This window comes from Sphaeramia orbicularis, chromosome 12 (assembly GCF_902148855.1).
Source record: "Sphaeramia orbicularis chromosome 12, fSphaOr1.1, whole genome shotgun sequence".
NCBI lineage: Eukaryota > Metazoa > Chordata > Actinopteri > Kurtiformes > Apogonidae > Sphaeramia > Sphaeramia orbicularis.
In genome coordinates, this window is record NC_043968.1 from 59,600,876 (window position 1) to 59,620,822 (window position 19,947).

At 35.9% G+C, this 19,947-nt stretch overlaps 1 protein-coding gene across 2 annotated transcripts in view; it reads left to right on the forward strand.

Annotated features, from left to right (window-relative positions):
• The window catches only part of arhgef39 (Rho guanine nucleotide exchange factor (GEF) 39), an 86,183-nt gene extending 70,107 nt beyond the window's left edge, over positions 1-16,076 (forward strand). Inside the window, exons 9-12 of one of the 2 annotated variants that reach the window (XM_030148503.1) lie at positions 5,509-5,597; positions 11,728-11,833; positions 13,623-13,714; positions 13,794-16,076. In XM_030148503.1, the coding sequence (XP_030004363.1) occupies positions 5,509-5,597; positions 11,728-11,833; positions 13,623-13,714; positions 13,794-13,833 (327 nt within the window). In that variant the 3' untranslated portion in view covers positions 13,834-16,076. The remainder of the gene's footprint in view (positions 1-5,508; positions 5,598-11,727; positions 11,834-13,622; positions 13,715-13,793) is intronic. The other variant, XM_030148504.1, reaches the window with a different exon arrangement.
• The last annotated feature ends 3,871 nt before the right edge of the window (positions 16,077-19,947 follow it).

Below are 19,947 nucleotides of genomic sequence, written 5' to 3' on the forward strand. Positions count from 1 at the left end.
CCGTAGGAAAATATCAATATCAATGCGACATATTTTTGCTGTACTCAATTTTCAAAAACACTGAATTAGTACAGTTTAACTATAGTAAAGTGTAAAATATGAATATGTTAGATAGAAAGATTTTTAAAGTAGACAGTGCGGCAAACATTCAAATGGCCCAGAAACAGAGCAAATAACATTAATAATTATACAGTTACTAACATGGTAAATTGTAAAAAAAAGCACCCCCCCCACACACACACACACACAGTGTTTAAAACTGATCAGAGACCCTTCACTAAATCTCCAACCTCCATCAAACCTAAACTAGAGTGTCTTTGTAAACATCAGTTAAATAGAATACAGTAAACAGACCAATGTAGTACCAGTTAGTAATATTGTATCTGTGGAAGACACTTCATTTTGAGTTGTGTTTAAAGCCCTGACCCCTGGTTATCAGGATTGTAATCTATAAAGAGCCCAAATACAGTGAAACAGTTGATTTCTTAACAGTAGAATAAAAGTTTTGTCACTGAAAGGCCAGAATGGACCTGAAAACTAGAAGAAAAGTCCCATAATTTCAGCAGGTTAGTTTTATTACAAGAAATGAAAACAGTTATTTAAGACTTGTCAGGCAGGTTTTCTATTTCATAAAACAAAGAAATCCTTGTCTTTCCTCTGAAGGGACATTATACAAACCATTGTTTTAACTTGTTTTTGGTAAAACCTGAGCTCAGCATTAGCTGGAATATCTTCATAAGACAAAGCAGGATATATTCTCCTAAAATGTGTTTAATTTTCTAATAGAAAATATGCCAGATAAGTCTGATTTGGAAAGTAAATAAATAATAAATGTGAAAGAGTGTAAACCAACAAATGTGAATGTACATAGTAAGGCATTGTACACATGGTTTCCCATTAGCTACAACTGATAGATAACATTTACCCACAGTTTCTGAAACTGATGTTAAATTGAGCTGTTTCAACTAAATTTACTTTGGAACAAGTTCACACACTTTCAGGTCGATTAGAGCTGGAGTCCAGGTTTTAGATTCAGGTCTAGATCGGTGACAGCGTTTACTGATCACAAATAATCACTACTGCCATTGACAATGACTTATCATGAAACCACTTCCTGTCTCTGTTTGCATTACAATGAAGTAAAATGGTTGTGGATGGGATACAGTGAATACAGTTGCGGAAAAAAATTATTAGTCCACCCTTGTTTTCTTCAGTTTCTTGTTCATTTTAATGCCTGTTACAACTAAACGTACATTTGTTTGGACAAATATAATAACAACAAAAATAGCTCATAAGAGTTTAACTTCAGAGCTGATATCTATCCATTTTCCATGTTTTCTTGATAATAACCAAAATCACTTCAGTTCTTACATCAATAGCTATGGCATAGTACTGCCAAAAATGGTGTTTTTAGGCATTCCATGTTTTCTTTTCTCTGTTTCAGTCACATGACACACACCGGAGTTAGTACTTGATTACATAACCATTGTTTTTGATGACTTCTGATGGTCTAATAATTTTTTTCTGTACATAGAGGAAAAGTTATAAGTAAAGAAATACAAATGGAACACAGTGACCATGAAGTTTGTTCATTTAGTTTAATAGTTCTGGTTGTTGATGTGAATTTACTGCTGTTTTTACATCCTAGTGTTTCCAGATGAAACACACATACAGTGATTATAGACAGTTTTCTTGTTTACACCATACTACATAGCCATTATTTGAACCATAACTCCTCTATCCTGTTCCATATTGTATCACAACACTCTTGCCAGCACACACAGCCCTACTTTATTTCCGACGAGATCCCCGTTTCTTCTTCTTTTTCGCCGTCGTCTTTTTTCTCCTCTGTCTGTCTCCTCGTCGACCTTCCTTTTCCTCTCCTCTCTCCGTCTGCAGTCTTCCTCCTCTTAATAACGCCTCACTACCAGAATATTTTCCCACATCCCTGACAGATTCTCTTTGATGTATAAATAATCAAGCTAAATTATGTGCGGCGATGAAGCTCCGTGCTCTGCCGTTCTTATTATACAAAGTAATTTCTACCTAAGAGGGTCAGATTTCCTGACAAATCCCTAATTACCGCATCGCAATAGAAGTGGAATCTATTTGTGCATAAATCAACCGCCGTCCCCCAAGTGGCGAGTGCCTAATATCATGCGCCACTCAATTCAGCCCCACTCACTGAACTCTGTAATTAGATAATACTTTTGATGATAGTACATTTGAAATCTTAATCTATTTAATGTATAATGAGAGCCACTCCCCTCCCCCTGTTTAAGAGCATCATTATGTTTGATGAGGTATGTTCTCCTGCGTGCACATCCCGCCGTCATGTTCTGTCCATATCCAGATGGGAATGATCGATATGTCACCGCTCAACATGGCTGTTTCCCGTGTCGAGGCAGCAGCCGCAGGTAAATGTGAAAGGTCATTTAATATGGTGAAGGCCTAATTCTGATCCTCTGTAATAGCTTTCCCAGTGTAATTACTGGGCTCTAAAAGCCCCTTTTGTTTGGGTTTGGACATCTCCTATTGGTTTGTTTGACAAGTACAGTCTGAGGCTGCTTTTAGTCGTGGGAATGAGAGCGGATAATTACTGTTGACTCAAATGAAGAGACTGGAGAACGGTTTTCTCTGCAGATGGACAGAACACACAGTTATTTCCATATATGTGCACACAATGCTACATGTCTTGGTTTGTGTTTCTTTGTTAGGGTCTGGTTTTAGTAGTTTGTATCTGGATGAACCTGATGTAGATGAGGAGCCTCTGCGGTGTGAACGACTCACTGGTTTCAGGTTCTTTTCTTGATCTGACCTGCCCTCTACTGGTTATTTAATGCAACTGTAGAAAAGCCAGGCCCGCGATGACAAATGCAATTAAAACTATTAAAAAATGTCACTCCCATGAGAAAGTTCCTGCATCTTCTGCTCGGTGTAAGGGTCAACGTGCATATATTGGACTTTATTTCAAAGGGAATATTTTCTATTTCCTTTGTTGTAGCTGAAACATAACCTAAGGTACTTCAGGTGAAACAGGCCGTTGGTGACCTGGTCGATGTTAGAAGATGAATCTGCAGGTTTTAAAGTTCCTGCATCTTCATTGGGGTGCAGTTTCACCTCAGAGATGTCCTCAAAGGCATGGATTTAGTCACTTTATTAATAGATATTATTGGAAAAATGCTCCGACTCTGGAATAGACCGGTGAAGATGTCTGATCTGGGACATTTCATGTGCTTATCCATTCCAGTTCAATTGACTTATTTGGTTCCAAGTACTGTTTCTCATCAATTTGCCAGAGGATGTTACCAAAATCCAGCAAAATGTTTCTTGTCTTTATACACAACTACAAATGGTCCTTTAATACAGAAATATGGCATAAAAAACATTAAAAACACTTGAATGTATCTCATTAAGAAAAGCATAGAATTGAATGTGAAATCTAATTTAAACCAAAGACAGAGCTTCGTGATGCGTTCAGGAACAACCCCATCAGCCATAGAGAGCGTCAGGTTTAAAAGCGTGCACTCTGTTTATCGTGTGAAGAATTGAAAGTGAGGTTTTGGTTGTATTCTGTTTTTTGTGGACGTAAGATTTCTGTAGATTCAGTGGTTATGAAAAAGTGGAGTTGTGTTTTAGGAAATGAACTGCTGGGGGAGGACATGTAATATTAAAACTGAGTTGTTAAAGAAACTGAAATGTGACCACTGCACTTAACTTATTAATAATGTCTTGTAAACCCACAGGGGTGTGCACTTTGTACATGACACTAATAAAAAAGTCAAAATCAATTAAATATTAATGTATCTGAAATAAAAAGACAGATTTTTTTCTGCGCAAACCATGTGACAGTTCATTTAACCTAAGGTCAATTTTGTCTTGTTTGTGGTAATGATAATACAAATTAACTGTACTTTTGTAGTCTTTTTTTCTTAAACAATTGAGGACTTTTTAGAGCTTTTTTCTCACAGTTAAAAGAAAATATTAATGGAGTCATGGGGACATTTCTCATAATATTACAATAATAGATTCTTTACATTTTTGTTAAAGATTGCTTTTCTCACAGATTATGCGTGTGTTTTATTTTTTAAATTCTAATGTATTTACAAACCATTTTTAATCTAAACCTGCACTTTTGCAAAGTCTCATTAAAAGTATTTTTGTGTTAATGTGAATGGTCTCATATTTACAGGCTTTATGTATAAGAAGAATTATCTGTGCATAAGCTTTTCTTTGTTTTTTAAAGATAATTATTCCGTTTTCAGAGTTTTATGGCTATTCTAACAACATATTAAACTGTAATAGGATGATAAAGACCTGTCTTCTGCTGTGATTCACTGATCAATCTGAGCTACAGGGTGGGGAAGCAAAATTTACAATATTTTGAGGCAGGGATTGAAAGACAGTGTATGACCAACTAGTTTATTGAAAGTCATGAGAATTTATTTGCCACAAGAAAATTGACATAATAGAAAATGTTTTTTTCTATGTGTCCTCCTTCTTTCTCAATAACTGCCTTCACACTCTTCCTGAAACTTGCGCAAGTGTTCCTCAAATATTCGGGTGACAACTTCTCCCATTCTTCTTTAATAGTATCTTCCAGACTTTCTCGTAATAGTTTTGCTCATAGTCATTCTCTTCTTTCCATTATAAACAGTCTTTATGGACACTCCAACTATTTTTGAAATCTCCTTTGGTGTGACGAGTGCATTCAGCAAATCACACACTCTTTGACGTTTGCTTTCCTGATTACTCATATGGGCAAAAGTTTCTGAAAAGGTATGGATAATAGTATTAGGTATGATTATGACATCAATATGTGTTTGGTTTCGAAACAATTGACGTAGTGCCTGCTGAGAAAAAACAACTAAATGTTCATTGTAAATTTTGCTTCCCCACCCTGTAATTCTCTGAAACTTTTAAACCAAAGTAGATTCATTTAATTATATCATATCCAAATCCAGAGAAATCTGTACTTTCACTACAAATTGTTAAATTAACAACCAGAGTTCTTGTTATATTTACATTTTTCTATCAGTTTAGGTATTGATTTTTGATCAGTTATTGTTAATTTATACCACAGTGCATTTGTAGTTTTAGTTTGATTTTAATTTTAGGAATTAAGGTTTACTTTGGGTTTGTTTTTGTGACAGTTTGAGTTTTGTAAATATCTTGATTCATAGAAGCTGACAAACAATACATGGCATTAAATGTGATTTACTAACCTCATGTCCTGACCTAACCAACATCACCACTGCTCACATCCATAAAACACACATGAAGTTGAGTTGAGTCTATTCGACACATACCTGACACACTTTTTAGTTTCTGATGCTTTATGTTTAACTTTAACGTGAGTGTTTTGTTTTACTGTACATGGAGCTTTTTGACTCTGAACTCTATCAGCCATCTTGTACTTGAACACATCCTGACTCAGATAGAGGCTGAAGCTGCTGGTGTTCTGTTAACAGGTCTAGTGGTAACTGCTCTGCCTCCTCTTCATTCCAGCTGAGCTTCCCTAAAGCCAAACTGCTGCTCATGTCCAGCAACCAGGAGAACCTCAACGACTGGTACCAAACCCTGAGCTCAGCTATTGGGTATGGAACTACACACACACACACACACACACACACACACACACACACACGTTTGCACCAAATAGCACTGTCAGGACATCCACTGCCATGATTATTTCCTCAGTATTTAACCTAACCTCACCAACTAAACCCAAATGTACTGTTAACACTACGAGCACATCTTAACACTCAAAACACCATTTATCTGTGAGGACTGCTTAATCAATACATCCCCTTTCACTAGTGCTGCATCATTAATCAAATCATAGTTTCACTATCAGCTTGGGCATTTGTACAACCGCAAAAGATCCAGATGTTCTATTGACTTCCGTTCATTATGCGGACACTTACCCTGGTCTTGTCTAGGTCCTTCACAGTTCTAACAGGATGGACTTAGTGCAGTTATATGACATAACCACAACTACTAAACATAATGTTGGTCTTCCTTCAGCTGTATAAACTACTAGAAATGTCATTTTTCATCACTATTTCACATCACTTTCCAGCCTTTTTGGAATAACTGGATTTCTCTGCACCCCCCCTTCAATTCAAAGCACTTCATTTCAGTTGATGCCTGTCATTATCAGTGATATCTTTGTAAATGTCAGTCACGGGCTTTGTAATATTTAAGGTGTGTGTGTATTTTTTAAGCCAATAAATGGCTCCTTTTCTTCATTAATGTATTTTATGTGTATAAATAAAGTATTGTTTGGCTCACACTGTACTAGTGCCATAAAATGAACTCAGCAATCCAATGAATTCAGGAGTTAACTGCAGGTACTTTTATGGCAATTAATTGTTGACCAGAATTTTTATTACTTCATTATTATTATTATTTTTTTAAGTAGGGTTGTATGAGGTATTTAAAAATATTGCAGGTACTTAGTATTTTGTTGTTTTATTTTATTTTGTTTCTTTGTTCTTTTTTTTTTTTTTTCTTGGCATGTACCTTCAGTACTTGATGGTCAGCATGAAGAAGCACATTGCAGAACCAGCACTGAAGGAAAGTGATGTGCTGCTGTGGACAGAATAATAAAAAATACCAAAAAACAACAGTTTAAGTTTTCACTGCAAACTTTTCTTGTGGTACAGTTTCTCAACTCTAGAGCTTACTTGCATGTTCTCAAAGCCAACTGATCATTTTTGTAGGTGGGCCTTTAGTGGCAACATCACCGGTAAAGTAGATTTCTTTGCTTCTTTTCCTTTTTGCCTGTGTGCTTCTCCTAAATTGGTGTTTACCATGATCTATTGCACACGGATGATGAAGACGTACAACATTCGAAACACAATTGTTTTAGGCAAAGTTTGACGAACACAGATGAAACTGTATATGGGTCTAAGGGGCACAATTGTGAACAGGAGCTAATTCTCCAACCTTTTATGGCTCGTGACCCCATTTTAACATGACAAATTGAAAACATTCAAAACGGAGACTTTTTTTTTTTTTTGCTAAAATGTATTTGGTTTTGATCATGTAATAGTTTGCTGTACTATGTTGTAAATAAACATTAATTTTAGACGACATTTAGTCTATATAATGTATATTATTATGGACGGAGGCAGAAAAGCCAGGTGTAGATTACTGCACAAAGTGAAAATTTTATTTTCCTTGCTCAGGATATGTACAGTCAGTCCAGCTTGGATTTACAAGGCTGACAATTAACACTGAACAAACAAGAACTCAAACTATGAATTATGAAAGAGCTGCAGCATCTGAAACCGACCACAATGAACATAACAGAGTTTGTCATGTCTTTTATGGATTGTGATTGTCTCTGTCAACTCACCATATATTTTTTATTAGGTAACTTTTTTTTTTGTTTTTGTTTTTTGTTTTTTTTCTACTAGGAATTACTAGGAATTTCAGGCAATCCCATTTGAATTCCAGGCAACCCCACGGTTGAAAAACACTGCTCTAAAGCTTCTTTATTTTTAACCAAAGTAGATTCATTTAACCTTTAAAAGCCCAAACAGCCACTGGCAACCCAAATTATCTACTGATGTAAAATGTTTAATATCTGTTGATCCACTAATTCTATCAATACGTATAAATAATTGGCGTCTTTTCATGTATGTTCAGAGGCTCTGTAGTGAACGTGGAAACACCGTCATCTTCTACAGCATTGATTCACCAGTAAAACCCATGGAGTTGGATCAGTGACAGTTGTTGGAGACGCTTGCTTTTATGTTCAGTTAATGATAGATTTTACCGGAAAAGTCACTGTTTCTTAAGTTTTCTTTTTTATATGTACAGGGTGGGGAAGCAAAATTTACAATATTTTGAGGCAGGGATTGAAAGACAGTGTATGACCAATTAGTTTATTAAGAGTCATGAGAATTTATTTGCCACAAGAAAATTTACATAATAGAAAATGTTTTTATTCTATGTGTCCTCCTTCTTTCTCAATAACTGCCTTCACACACTTCCTGAAACTTGCGCAAGTGTTCCTCAAATATTCGGGTGACAACTTCTCCCATTCTTCTTTAATAGTATCTTCCAGACTTTCTCGTAATAGTTTTGCTCATAGTCATTCTCTTCTTTCCATTATAAACAGTCTTTATGGACACTCCAACTATTGTTGAAATCTCCTTTGGTGTGATGAGTGCATTCAGCAAATCACACACTCTTTGACGTTTGCTTTCCTGATTACTCATATGGGCAAAACGCCCCACATAGCATAATCCAGACGGTTTAGATCTGGGCTAGAAGGCAGCCATAAACATGATTCCCAAAAATTGCTGAAGTTGGATTTGTTGCTGTTGTCAACAAGTATTTTGGTGTTCTTGTGTAAGATTTTAACTTCAAATCATATTTTACTGCATTTCTAACGGTCTTGTTGTCTACCTCAAGTTCAATTGCCATTTTTCTCATGGATTTGGTTGGATCCTTTAGGATTTTGGATTTGAGAGCTTTAATAAAAGCTTTGCTTTCCTGATTACTCATATGGGCAAAAGTTTCTGAAAAGGTATGGATAATAGTGTTAGGTATGATTATGACATCAATATATATTTGGTTTCAAAACAATTGACGTAGTGTCTGCTGAGAAAAAACAACTAAATGTTCATTGTAAATTTTGCTTCCCCACCCTGTATATAATAACTCTCAAATGTAATCCCCCCATGATGATCCAAGTACATGATCAGTAAATTAAATAAAGGTAAATTCCTTATTTCCGCTGAAAAAATTCAGAGGATCATATTACAATAAATACTGATAAATCACTTAAGGAATGTTAAATTGGAAGTAAAATTCTTTTGGGAACTGACACAAAAGTAGCACTGGGTCTTTATGGGTTAAAGTCCAAACATTTAACACTTGTAGGCCTGTGTCCTGTATTTTATTTTTATTGTACCTGTATAAAATGTTTCCAGTTTTTGTTTAATTCTAGTTAGTTTAAGATAAAGTTCACATGTAGTTTTAATTTGATATAAATTTTGAGAAATGTACCTGACCTTGAGGATATAAGTGAGTTTGTATTTTTAGTGACAGTGTGAGTTTTGTGAATATCTTGATTCATAGAAGCTGGAAAATAAACAAAAGAACAAAACCTGTACTGTAATGAGTTGACATTCTCTCACACACACACACACACACACACACACACACACACATATGTATTCTCTATCTCCCTGTCTGGGCCTCCATGCCCGATACTGGACCTCAGACCTGTCCGTCTCTCTGACAGCCTCTCAGCATTGATCAGTCAGACCTCAGTAACTCCTCTCTGGGCCGCGTGGCCCCAGCTCCCTGGTGGAGGGCCTGGGTCAGTCCTGGTCTGCAGCGGGGCCCGGTTTGCTGAGGGCCCCGACCCCGGCGTGCCCTGCCAGGCTAATTAGTTTATCAGTGTGTGTGTGTGTGTGTGTGAGGTTCAGGATGGGGCTGTCAAAGAGCTCAGACCAGACCGGCAGATGGGGGCCGAGGCTGCAGGCGGACGCCCAGGAACTCCAGGGAGCGTAATTAGCAGTGGAGGAGGACTGAGGAGAGGACAGGCTGAAAGGACCAGGGGTCAGCGGCACTCACACCACTGGGGACGGGAGCAGGCTGAAGGCTGTGTGTGTGCGTCTACACACAGTTGAATTATTGATTTAACAAAGAGCGAGCGGTGCCTGGACTGACATCTGTGAATCCATCTGATGTTTTTCTCAAGTATAATCCGAACTGTTTTCTTTCTCTTGTTAGTTGTATCAGACCAGCACACACTGTCGGATCGCCGTCGTGTGTTTTTACATGACAAACACACACCTGTCATGCGCGGTACCTCTCAGTAACCGCAGTCATCACAGCAGTTTGAAGCAGACTTTTAGTCGGTGCATGATGTGCTAACACTCACACACACAACACACCACATGAAACTCTTAGCCGAGGGACTTAATTAGTGCGTAAATCAATGCTTGGTGACACTAAGTGAACAGTGAGAAAGGCTGAGCTCTGACCACCGGGGATGGACTGAAGGCCAAATGCACTTTAACTCTCACTTAGCTTTTCATCTGCTCAGCTTCGACCCGTTCCACCTTCTTACCATCAATTCATGACATAAACTCATCAGTGGAGTTTACTGTAGGTTTTATCAGGATGCCATCATGGTCATGCAATAATACAGGTTGTTGTGAGTAGGTTTTTAATGTGGTGACTAATTATGTGGTATCATTTCTTGATGAAAATTACTTTTTTTTTTGGCTAAATCATAAAAATACTCAATTTCTGGTCGTGTTTTTTGTGTTTCTTGAAAAATCTGGGGGAAAAAAAGGCTTTTAGGAAGGTCATGATATTGAAATGTATGATTGTCTAATGAGCTTGAACAGGTTCTGACTGGTTTATTTTAGCAGGGGCCTTTGTTTGCTTGAATTTGCTGCAATACATTTACCCTTAAAACATGTTTGTTTTGGGGTTTTTTTAAATAGTGTAGAAATGAAAAAGAATACCCTTGTGTTTCTGGTTTAACCCATAAAGGCCCAAACAGCCACCGTTGACCGAAACCATCTACTGATCTAAACTGTTTAATACCTGTTGAGCCACTAATCCTATCAATACATGTAAATAACTAAGATAAAATGTAGTTTGTCATCTTTTCATCGTCATCAGATATGACCTATTTGGACGTTCAGAGGCTCTGTAGTGAACGTGGAAACACCGTCATCTTCTACAACATTGATTCACCAGTAAAACCCATGGAGTTGGATCAATGACAGTGGATGGAAATGCATGTTTTATGTTCAGTTATTTATATCTTTTCTGAAAAAGTCATTTTTTTCTTCAGTTTTCTCTGTTTCTTATGTAATAACCCTCAACTTTAATCTGAGCTTTTATGAACATCTACATCAGTGTTTTTCAACCTTGGGGGCCGGACCCAATGTGGGGTCGCCTGAAATTCAAATGGGGTCACCTGAAATTTCTTGTAATTGATAAAAAAAAACAAACAAACAAAACAACTTACTAATTAAGAATATATGGTGAATCTCAAACTGTGAGTCTGAAACTGAAGCACTGTGGTACTGTTTATCTGTCAAATGTTCAGTGTGGTTGGTTTCAGATGCTGCAGCTCTTTCATAATTCATAGTTTGAGTTCTTGTTTGTTCAGTATTAAATGTCAGCCTTGTAAATCCAAACTGGACTGACTGTACATATCCTGACCTAGGAAAATCCAATTCTCCCTTTGTGCAGTAATCTACACCTGGATTTACTGCCTCCATCATAATAATATACATTATATAGACTAAATGTCCTCTAAAATTAACATTCATTTGCAACATAGTATAGCAAACTACTGCGATATAGCAAAAAAAAAAGTCTCAGTTTTGAATGTCTGAGGTCGCCAGAAATTTGTGATGTTAAAATGGGGTCACAAGCCAAAAAAGGTTGGGAACCACTGATCTAGATGATCAGTGAATTACATATAGGACAATACAAAATGCAAAATACAGAGAATAATATTACAATAAATGGTGATAGATCCTTTAAGAAAGGTGAAATCTAGAAAAAATGAATTTGAGAATTACCGCAAAAGTAGCACTGGGTCTTTATGAGTTAAACACTGAAGTTAAATTTGTAAATGATGCTGGAGACCGCATACACATGAGGGTTTGTTTCAGTGCTGTTTTAAACTGTGTCTTCAGACTGTGCAGTTTGATTGTTTGCGTGTTGCGTTTCTAGGAAGCTGCAGTCGAAGCAGACGGTGGTCTATCAGAGAGACGAGCTGCGCAGACAGCCTCTGCACTCTGATGACCACAACACACCGACCAGCAGGAAGAGGAACATGGTGAGCTGTTCTTAGGTTGTATTTGTCTCTTTTTGACTATTGACCCTTCATTAAGCCCTCCCCCAAAAACAATGAATGAATGAACGATGATCCAACAGCAAATATCGACACCCTTTAGCCGGGAATGCTGTATTTCTTGCTTTCATAAAGTAATAAACACTGTGGATGAGCTCATTCACAGCTAAATGCACTGGCGTTACTAACACTTTGAGCTTCATTACATAAAAATCAAAATAAAATTAATAAGTTCAGTGGATTTTCATTTTTAATTAACTTCTGATGGGATTTTTCCATTGTTTTATTATGTTACACAACTATATCACAGTAATAATAAGCCATTGTATTCCACAGGAAATGATATGAGATGTCTGAAATATACACATAAGTGACTATTACATGCATTAGACGACTACACTAAAGCAAGCAGATGCTTTGTTGATTAAATGAACACTATATTGTGAATGTAGCTCTCAAATTCATATTTCTGTATATGTCTCTAAAATTTCAGATCTATTACAGAAATGTCCTCTTATTTCTTTCATTCTTCTGCTGATATCATCCACAAGGATGCAGGACTCATCAAAGGGTCACTTATTATTTCTTTAACTCTTTCGGTGCCAGACAGTTAAGGGGCTAATAAGCCTTAAAAGCCTTAAAAGTGCCACAGAATTTTTCAGTATTTCGCGTCGTCTTTATAATATTCGAAGAATCCTGCAGGAAACCGCTCAGTAACATCCGGCGTGTTCTCCAAAGCCGATCTGATCGGCCCGCGGCACTTTAAAGGTTGTATTCGTAAAGCCGATTTAATCGGCCCATGGCACTGAAAGAGTTAACTTTTCTTGTCATTTTCAAAGTTGTTTAACCCTTTCATGCATAGTGGTCACTACAGTGGACAGCTATTCAAAACTGTTCTCTTGTATATTCATGGATTTTGTTGTTTTTAGTTCCATATCAGCCAACACAGTGGACGCCTATGCATCATCCCATAAACTGCAATTCATACCATTACTGTAACTTTGCTGTTCTTGATTAATCTGATCTGCAGTAAAAGGTTTGAATGTAAATCAATTGCTTGTTATTGTTAATAGACTGTAATTAAACATTTTTCTTGAACAAAAAGTTTTTTTTTTGCATATTATCTCCATAAAGTGAGTAATAACTTATATTACAGTATGTTAAAATGTGACAAAACACCAGATTAGCAGCATTAAAATTTTTTTTTTCATAGTTTTCACACGGTGTATCAGTAAATACATGTTTCTTTGCTTCAAAAATTAAATGCATGGTGTCCAGCTGAGTGGATATTTTTGCAACTCCATGAAAAATAGGTTCATAAAAGATTTTCAGTCGCATTGTTTTTCTCATGCCTAAAGAGGAATAAAAACACTCAGGAAAAATATTTTGATTAGGGTCAAAACATGGTATTCAAAATCTCTCTGACAGGACATTTTAGAGACAATCTGACCTACATTTTTACTTTTAAATTCATTTTTGCTTTAGCTGGACCATAAGGGATCATCCAAAACAAGGAGCTACTTTATATTGAAATAAATGTTGGAATGGCAGTCATTTAAAGTTTGCTCTCTGACGGGGACATCACTGTGTTTTGACCCATTAAGGTTCTCATAATTCATGCATGAAAGTGTTAATTTTATTGTCAGTCACTGTATTGTTTTCCATATCCATTTATAATTATCACTTATATCTTAAATGAAAGATAATTCTAAAACAGCCAAATAAGTTCACCTCATCAGTATCTCAGGACAAACTGTCACTGACTTTTCCTCAGGTGGGGGTTTCTGAGCATGCTCAGACCGTTCCACTGGACATGGAGGGCAGCGCCCCCAAGAGGATGAAGCAGAGTGACGCTCCAGCACAGAGGTGGGATCAGTACTGTCAGTGTGTTTGTGTTGATGTTTTCTACCGGTTGTTTTAACGTGTGTTTGACGTGTGCGTCCAGCAGTGTGGAGGCGTCCTCGTCCAGCTGCGTGATCCTCTGATGGACGGAGCCCTGACGCCTGGTCCCACTGAGACTTTCACTTCTGATGCCTTCATGTTTCTATTATCTTTGTACTAACAGCAGATTCAGCCTCTGCTCATCCCGTGCAATATGAAACTAACCCCATCTGCTGCTTCAGACGCCAAATACTCACCATACTGAATGTTTTACTGGGAGCCGCCTGCTGCTGCTGCTGCTGCTGGACTCCAGCTCACATTTAATTTCTGTTTAACCTGTGTGTTGGTCACACAACTTTATTAACAAAGGCCTTTCTACATGTACATGAATGCACCACAAGCTGTCACTCAGGCAGCATTTTAGACGTAGGTTTCAGTAAAACTTTGTAAAGAACAGAATTAAAAGATGCCAAAAGAGAGAACAGTACACTAATCAGGCCTCTTCTATGTACAGCAGATCAGTTTCCACACATGACTTAATGGGAGTTATCGGAGTGAGGAGTGATTTCCCCTCCTCCTCTACCTCTAGTTGTTTTCTACTGAAACAGCTGTTTTTATAGTATTTAACTTTCTTTATTGAATTCAAAGCCATGGTGCACTTACATCCAGGACTCCAGCCTATAACATACCAGAAGAACAATGTATGACCCTATGGCTGGTTTACACCAACAAGGCTTATTTAATTAAATTATCTGGTCTTAAACAGGGTTTAAGATCACACAGTTTAATAAAACTACAGATGTCAATCTAAATAGACAAGCATAAGTGCTCTTAAAAAAAAAAAAAAAGCTAATTTCACTGAATTCAAATATATTTACAACTAAATCATGTCCATTCTTCCTTGAGTCAAATCAACATAATAATAGACGTGCAGATGTATGAATTCATCTAAAAAAGACAAAAGATTTAAACAGAGACTAAGAAATGATGTTATGTGTGTCTGAAACTGAGGAGGTCTGAGAACTTGTGCTGGGATTTATCCATTATTTGTCAACAGTAAGTGTCATATTTTAAAGAAAATAATCATTTCTGTGTAATGGGTCTGAAATAGCAGAGATGTAGCAGAAAAAGCTATAGTCTGCATTTGAGAACTATATTCACAATATGATTCAATCAGCATAATTCAATCATAGCAAACAGGATTTTAAATAATCAAACAGAAAATGTTTCTGTTTTGTAACTGTTGTTACTGGTGGTTTTTATGTGCTCAAATACATAGAGAAGTTTTTTCTACCTCCTGATATTTCAGGACTGTTCTTGCAGAAATGTGTTTTTCCTTTAACATGACATGAGCAGGATGTAGCGCTAAAGGTCACTTTTAATTACTTCTATATGTTTTCATTAACACTTTAAATTTTGATTTATTTACATTTTAAATTACCATATATATGAAAGGAAATGTGTGTGCTACAGGGAACTTGGGAACTTGTGCTAAAGGCTAACTTTGACTCCTCTGTGTTCCTTAACGCTAAATGTTGCATCAGTTGCCGGTCAGTTAACTAGTTACTTAAGATGGTGTGGCAAAAACTAATAAACTCCTGTATAAACTAAAGGAAAAATATAGCTAAATAAGTGATAGAATTTATGTGCTTTTGGGAACTACAAATTATAAAATGGGAGAAACTAAATTTGGGCTACTCTGTATTTCTTAAGCTTGGCAGCTAAGAAGACACGTAGCCTACTCATGTTAGCTGGGTCAGGGTAAGAGCTCCAATTTGTTTATTTGTTGGTCGATTTAATGGAGAAATATGGCCAAATGTGAACAAATAAGTAACAGGACAAACAATAGTCAGTCATAATAGGTAGAAAATACAGTTTCAACCGTAGTTATTATATGTGGTCTGGTTTTCAACATCATAAAACTCCACCAATACTTTTCTCACTTGATCTTAACCCATAAAGGCCCAAACATCCACCATAGACCAAAACCATCTACTGATATAAACTGTTTAATACCTGTTGATCCACTAATCCTATCAATACATGTAAATAATTGGTATAAAATACAGTTTGGTTTCAGTGAAGGTGACAATATTGAAATGTGTGATTGTCTAATGAACTTGAACAGGTTCTGATTGGGTTTATTTTAGCCCAGACCTTTGTTTGCATGAATTTGCTGCAATATATTCACTCTTAAAACATGTTTGTTTTAGTTTTTTTTTAGAAATGGTTTATGTTATCAGAAGAAAAAGAATACTCTTGTGTTTCTGGTTTAACCCCTAAAGACCCAAACAGCCACTGTTGACAAAAAGCATCTACTGATCTAAACTGTTTGATCCTAATCCTATCAATCCATGTAAATAATTGGTGTAAAATGTAGTTTGTCATCTTTTAATGGTCATCAGATACATTTGGACATTCAGAGGCTCCGTAGTGAACATGGAAACACCGTCATCTTCTACAACATTGATTCACCAGTAAAACCCATGGAATTGGTTCAATGACAGTGGATGGAGACACTGGGTTTATATTCAGTTAATGATGATGATTTTGCTGAAAAAGTCATTTTTCTCTTCAGTTTTCTTTGTTTTTGATATAATAACCCTCAACTTTAACCTGAGCTTTTATGAACATCTATATCACAGGTGTCAAACATGCGGCCCAGGGGCCAAAACCGGCCCGCTAAAGGGTCCAATCCGACCCCTGGGATGAATTTGTGAAATGTAAAAATTACACTGAAGATATCAGTCAAGGATGTTCAATATAAAGTGGGTCAAACCAGTAAAATATGATCATAACAACCTATAAGTAATGAAAAAAAAGCTATTTTTTCTTTTTGTTTTAGTGTCAAAAAAGTAAAATTAAATGTTTACATTTATAGACTGGCTTTTCACAAAAAATATGAACAACCTGAAATGTCTTTAGAGAAGTATGTCGTATTTTACCAATATTCTGCCTGTTATCAAATGTTTTGTGTATTTGTAGATCCACTGTGATCTGTAAGTTGCGATGCACATGTATAAATGATAAACTAAGGTGTAATATTGTTAAAACTACACTTATTTTTCTTAAGAATTTTCAGGTTCATATTTGTTCATGTTACGTTCAAGTACGGTTCATAGATGTAAACATTTTAATCTCGGAATTTTACTTTTTTCGCTCAAAAACAGAAAACTTTGGAGTTGATATTATTTCTAAGTTCTTATCCTATTATTTATATTTTACTGGTCCAGACCGCTTTATTTCATATTAGGCTGAATGTGGCCCCTGAACTAAAATGAGTTTGACACCCCTGATCTATGAGGGCCGTTCAATAAGTTCATGGCCTCACCCAGAACAGAACAACACAGACTGATAATTTATATTTTATTTTTCAACATAATCTCCATTTACAGCAATGCACTTGGTCCATCGATGTTCAAGCATCACTATCCCATCATGAAAGAATGTAACATCCTGTATTATAACAACCAATATTTCTGGGTGAGGCCATGAACTTATTGAACAGCCCTCGTATATGATCAGTGAATTAAATATAGGAAAATACATGATGTTCACTGAAAAAAACGCTAAATACAGCAGATATAATAAATGGTGATGAATCTCTTAAGGAAGGTTAAATATAAAGAAAAAAAAAAGTAACTCAGGGTCTTTATGGGTTAAAAACCATGTGTGATGACTTCATATAAGTGAAACTGTGTTTTAAACTAATGCTGGATCACATTTTGAACAGTAATAGTATTGGAGAATCAAGAAAAATCTCAGTTTAATATCTTTTAGAGGAAGAACTCAACTGAGGTTTAAAGTTTAGTCATGTGACTTAAAGTAAACCAAATCTTTTCTTTTTTTAATCAGATTTAGATCACAAATCCTTGTTGGTGCAACCATCTGTGTCATTCCTACAGTAGACTTTATAATATTAACTCTTTATAACATAGGCTCAGTTCTCAGTATAAGATACGGCAAGTGTTGAATGGCATTAAAACATTAAGTTTACTTCTATCTTCAGTTTGTTAGAGGCTCTGGCCTTTATAATAATGAATTGTGAGACATTGATGTGTTTTCTTTCCAGACAACGGTGGAGGTTTTTATGGGATTTACTGATATAGAGAAATATATTAGTACATGTATCGCTAAGTGCACGTTTATTCACTGCTTTATAATACCGCCGTCGTTACCATGTAAACTAATCCAGTGTCTTGTAATGATGTGATTTTGTGTGTTGCTACTGTTCTCTTTACACTCCTTCACACAGCTTTAATGAAGTTATTCTCAGACATGTGCTGTTGTTTTAGTCCGGGGGTCTCAAACTCATTTTCTTTCGGGGGCCATATTCAGCCCGATTTGATCTCCAGTGGACTGGACCAGTAAAATAATAACATAATAACCTTTAAATAAGGACAACTCCAAATTTTTGTCTCTGTTTAAGTGCAAAAAAACCCCAATTAAATTCTGAAAATACTTACTTTTATAAACTTCCCAAACAAAAAAGATCTGAATAACCTGAAAAAACGAAAATTCCTTAGGAAAAATAAGTGCAATTTTAACAATATCAACTTATCATTTCTACATGTGCATTATGGATCGGATCTATAAAGACACTGTTGTTCGTCCGTCAGTCTCAATGACGACCTTGACTTCAGTTTTTGGGGGTCCTGGAGTGGCTTGTCAGCCCTGTTTTTGCCCTGAAGTATGTGCCACAAAGACACTAAACACTTAGTAACAGGCAGAAAACTGTTAAATTTGTGCTTAATTTTCTTTAGACATTTCAGGTTCTTTATATTTGTTCAGATTATTCACATTTTATTGTTTGAGGATAGTTTTTAAATGTAAGTATTTTCATAATTTAATGTTATTTTTTGCACTAAAACAAAGACAAAATTTTGAAGTTTGTATTATTTATAGGTATAGTGTAATGTTTTTTTCACATCAAACCGAGAAGAAAATATGGAGTCATTATTTTTTGTGGGTTTTTATGCTATTATTTTACTGTGGATCATGTTGGTCTGTATGTGGAGCCTGAACTAAAGTAAGTTCCACAGCCTTGATTGTGGAATTTTTGCACTTTGCAAATTCATTCCACAGGCTGCATTGGAACCTTTGGTGGGCCGCATTTGGCCCCCGGGCCACATGTTTGAGACCCCTGTTTTAGATAAAAGTAGGATTATTATTATGAGATATCTGCATCCAGGCAAGAAAACCTGGTCAACAGTTGTTTCATACTCTACATTATGACTGATTTCTGCTTTTTATTTTTATTTGAGACCTTATTATGTCTGCAAAGGAGTATTTGAGACACTTTAAGGATGAAAAATATCTGATATTTCTAGATTGAAGTCGTGATATGAGACTAAAGATGTAACATTTTGAGAAAGAGTCATAATATAAGAATAAAGCTGTGATATTAGAAAAAAGTTGAATGTTTTATGAGGAAAAATGTGAACTAACAGATTTACTGTTTTATTATCAGACAAAAGTTAACATGAAATTACAGTTTTAGTCTTTATTAAAATACAATGATTTTATTTTGATATTATGACTTTTTTTCTCAGGTTTTTTCCAAACTTTATCCTCATTATGTTGTTATTAGAATGTGATTTTTTTTTTTTTTTTTTTATAAATTTTGACCTATTTTATCTATTTTGGACCAAATATCAGATTTTTTTTTATGTCCTTTCATCATATTATTGAAGCCATCGAATCCTTGCATATCAACATGTTTAATTGTCTGTATAATCATGTTTAATGAACACTGTTTTATGTTTTAAAGCTTGAGCTGATGTTGCTTATTGAACACATTGTCATATTCTTTTTTTTTTGTTTTACACCTGTTTCACTCATGTTACCTACAGCTGTGAAACCGCTTACAAATCAGATATGTGGGTGGAAATTCCCAAATAAATCTTGACGTGCAGTTGTTTAGATGATTTATTTTTAGATGAAGACACAGTTACAATCCAACATCTTGAATCTTTTTACACTTATTTTGTTGCTTTTCTCCACACCTCCTGTATCCAAAGACAGATCTGAGCATCTTTGAAGCTTGAACTTTAAACTGTAAAAGATGCAAATGATGCAACTTCTACTCTTTTTAGAAGCAAGTCAGAAGGTCCAGGGCACAATGATCTGGTGTAAAGCGTCCTGTTTGAGGGAAACCACATAATGTAAAGGAACGATTAATGCTGAATTGTATCCTTAAAAGAATCCAGGTTGTGGAT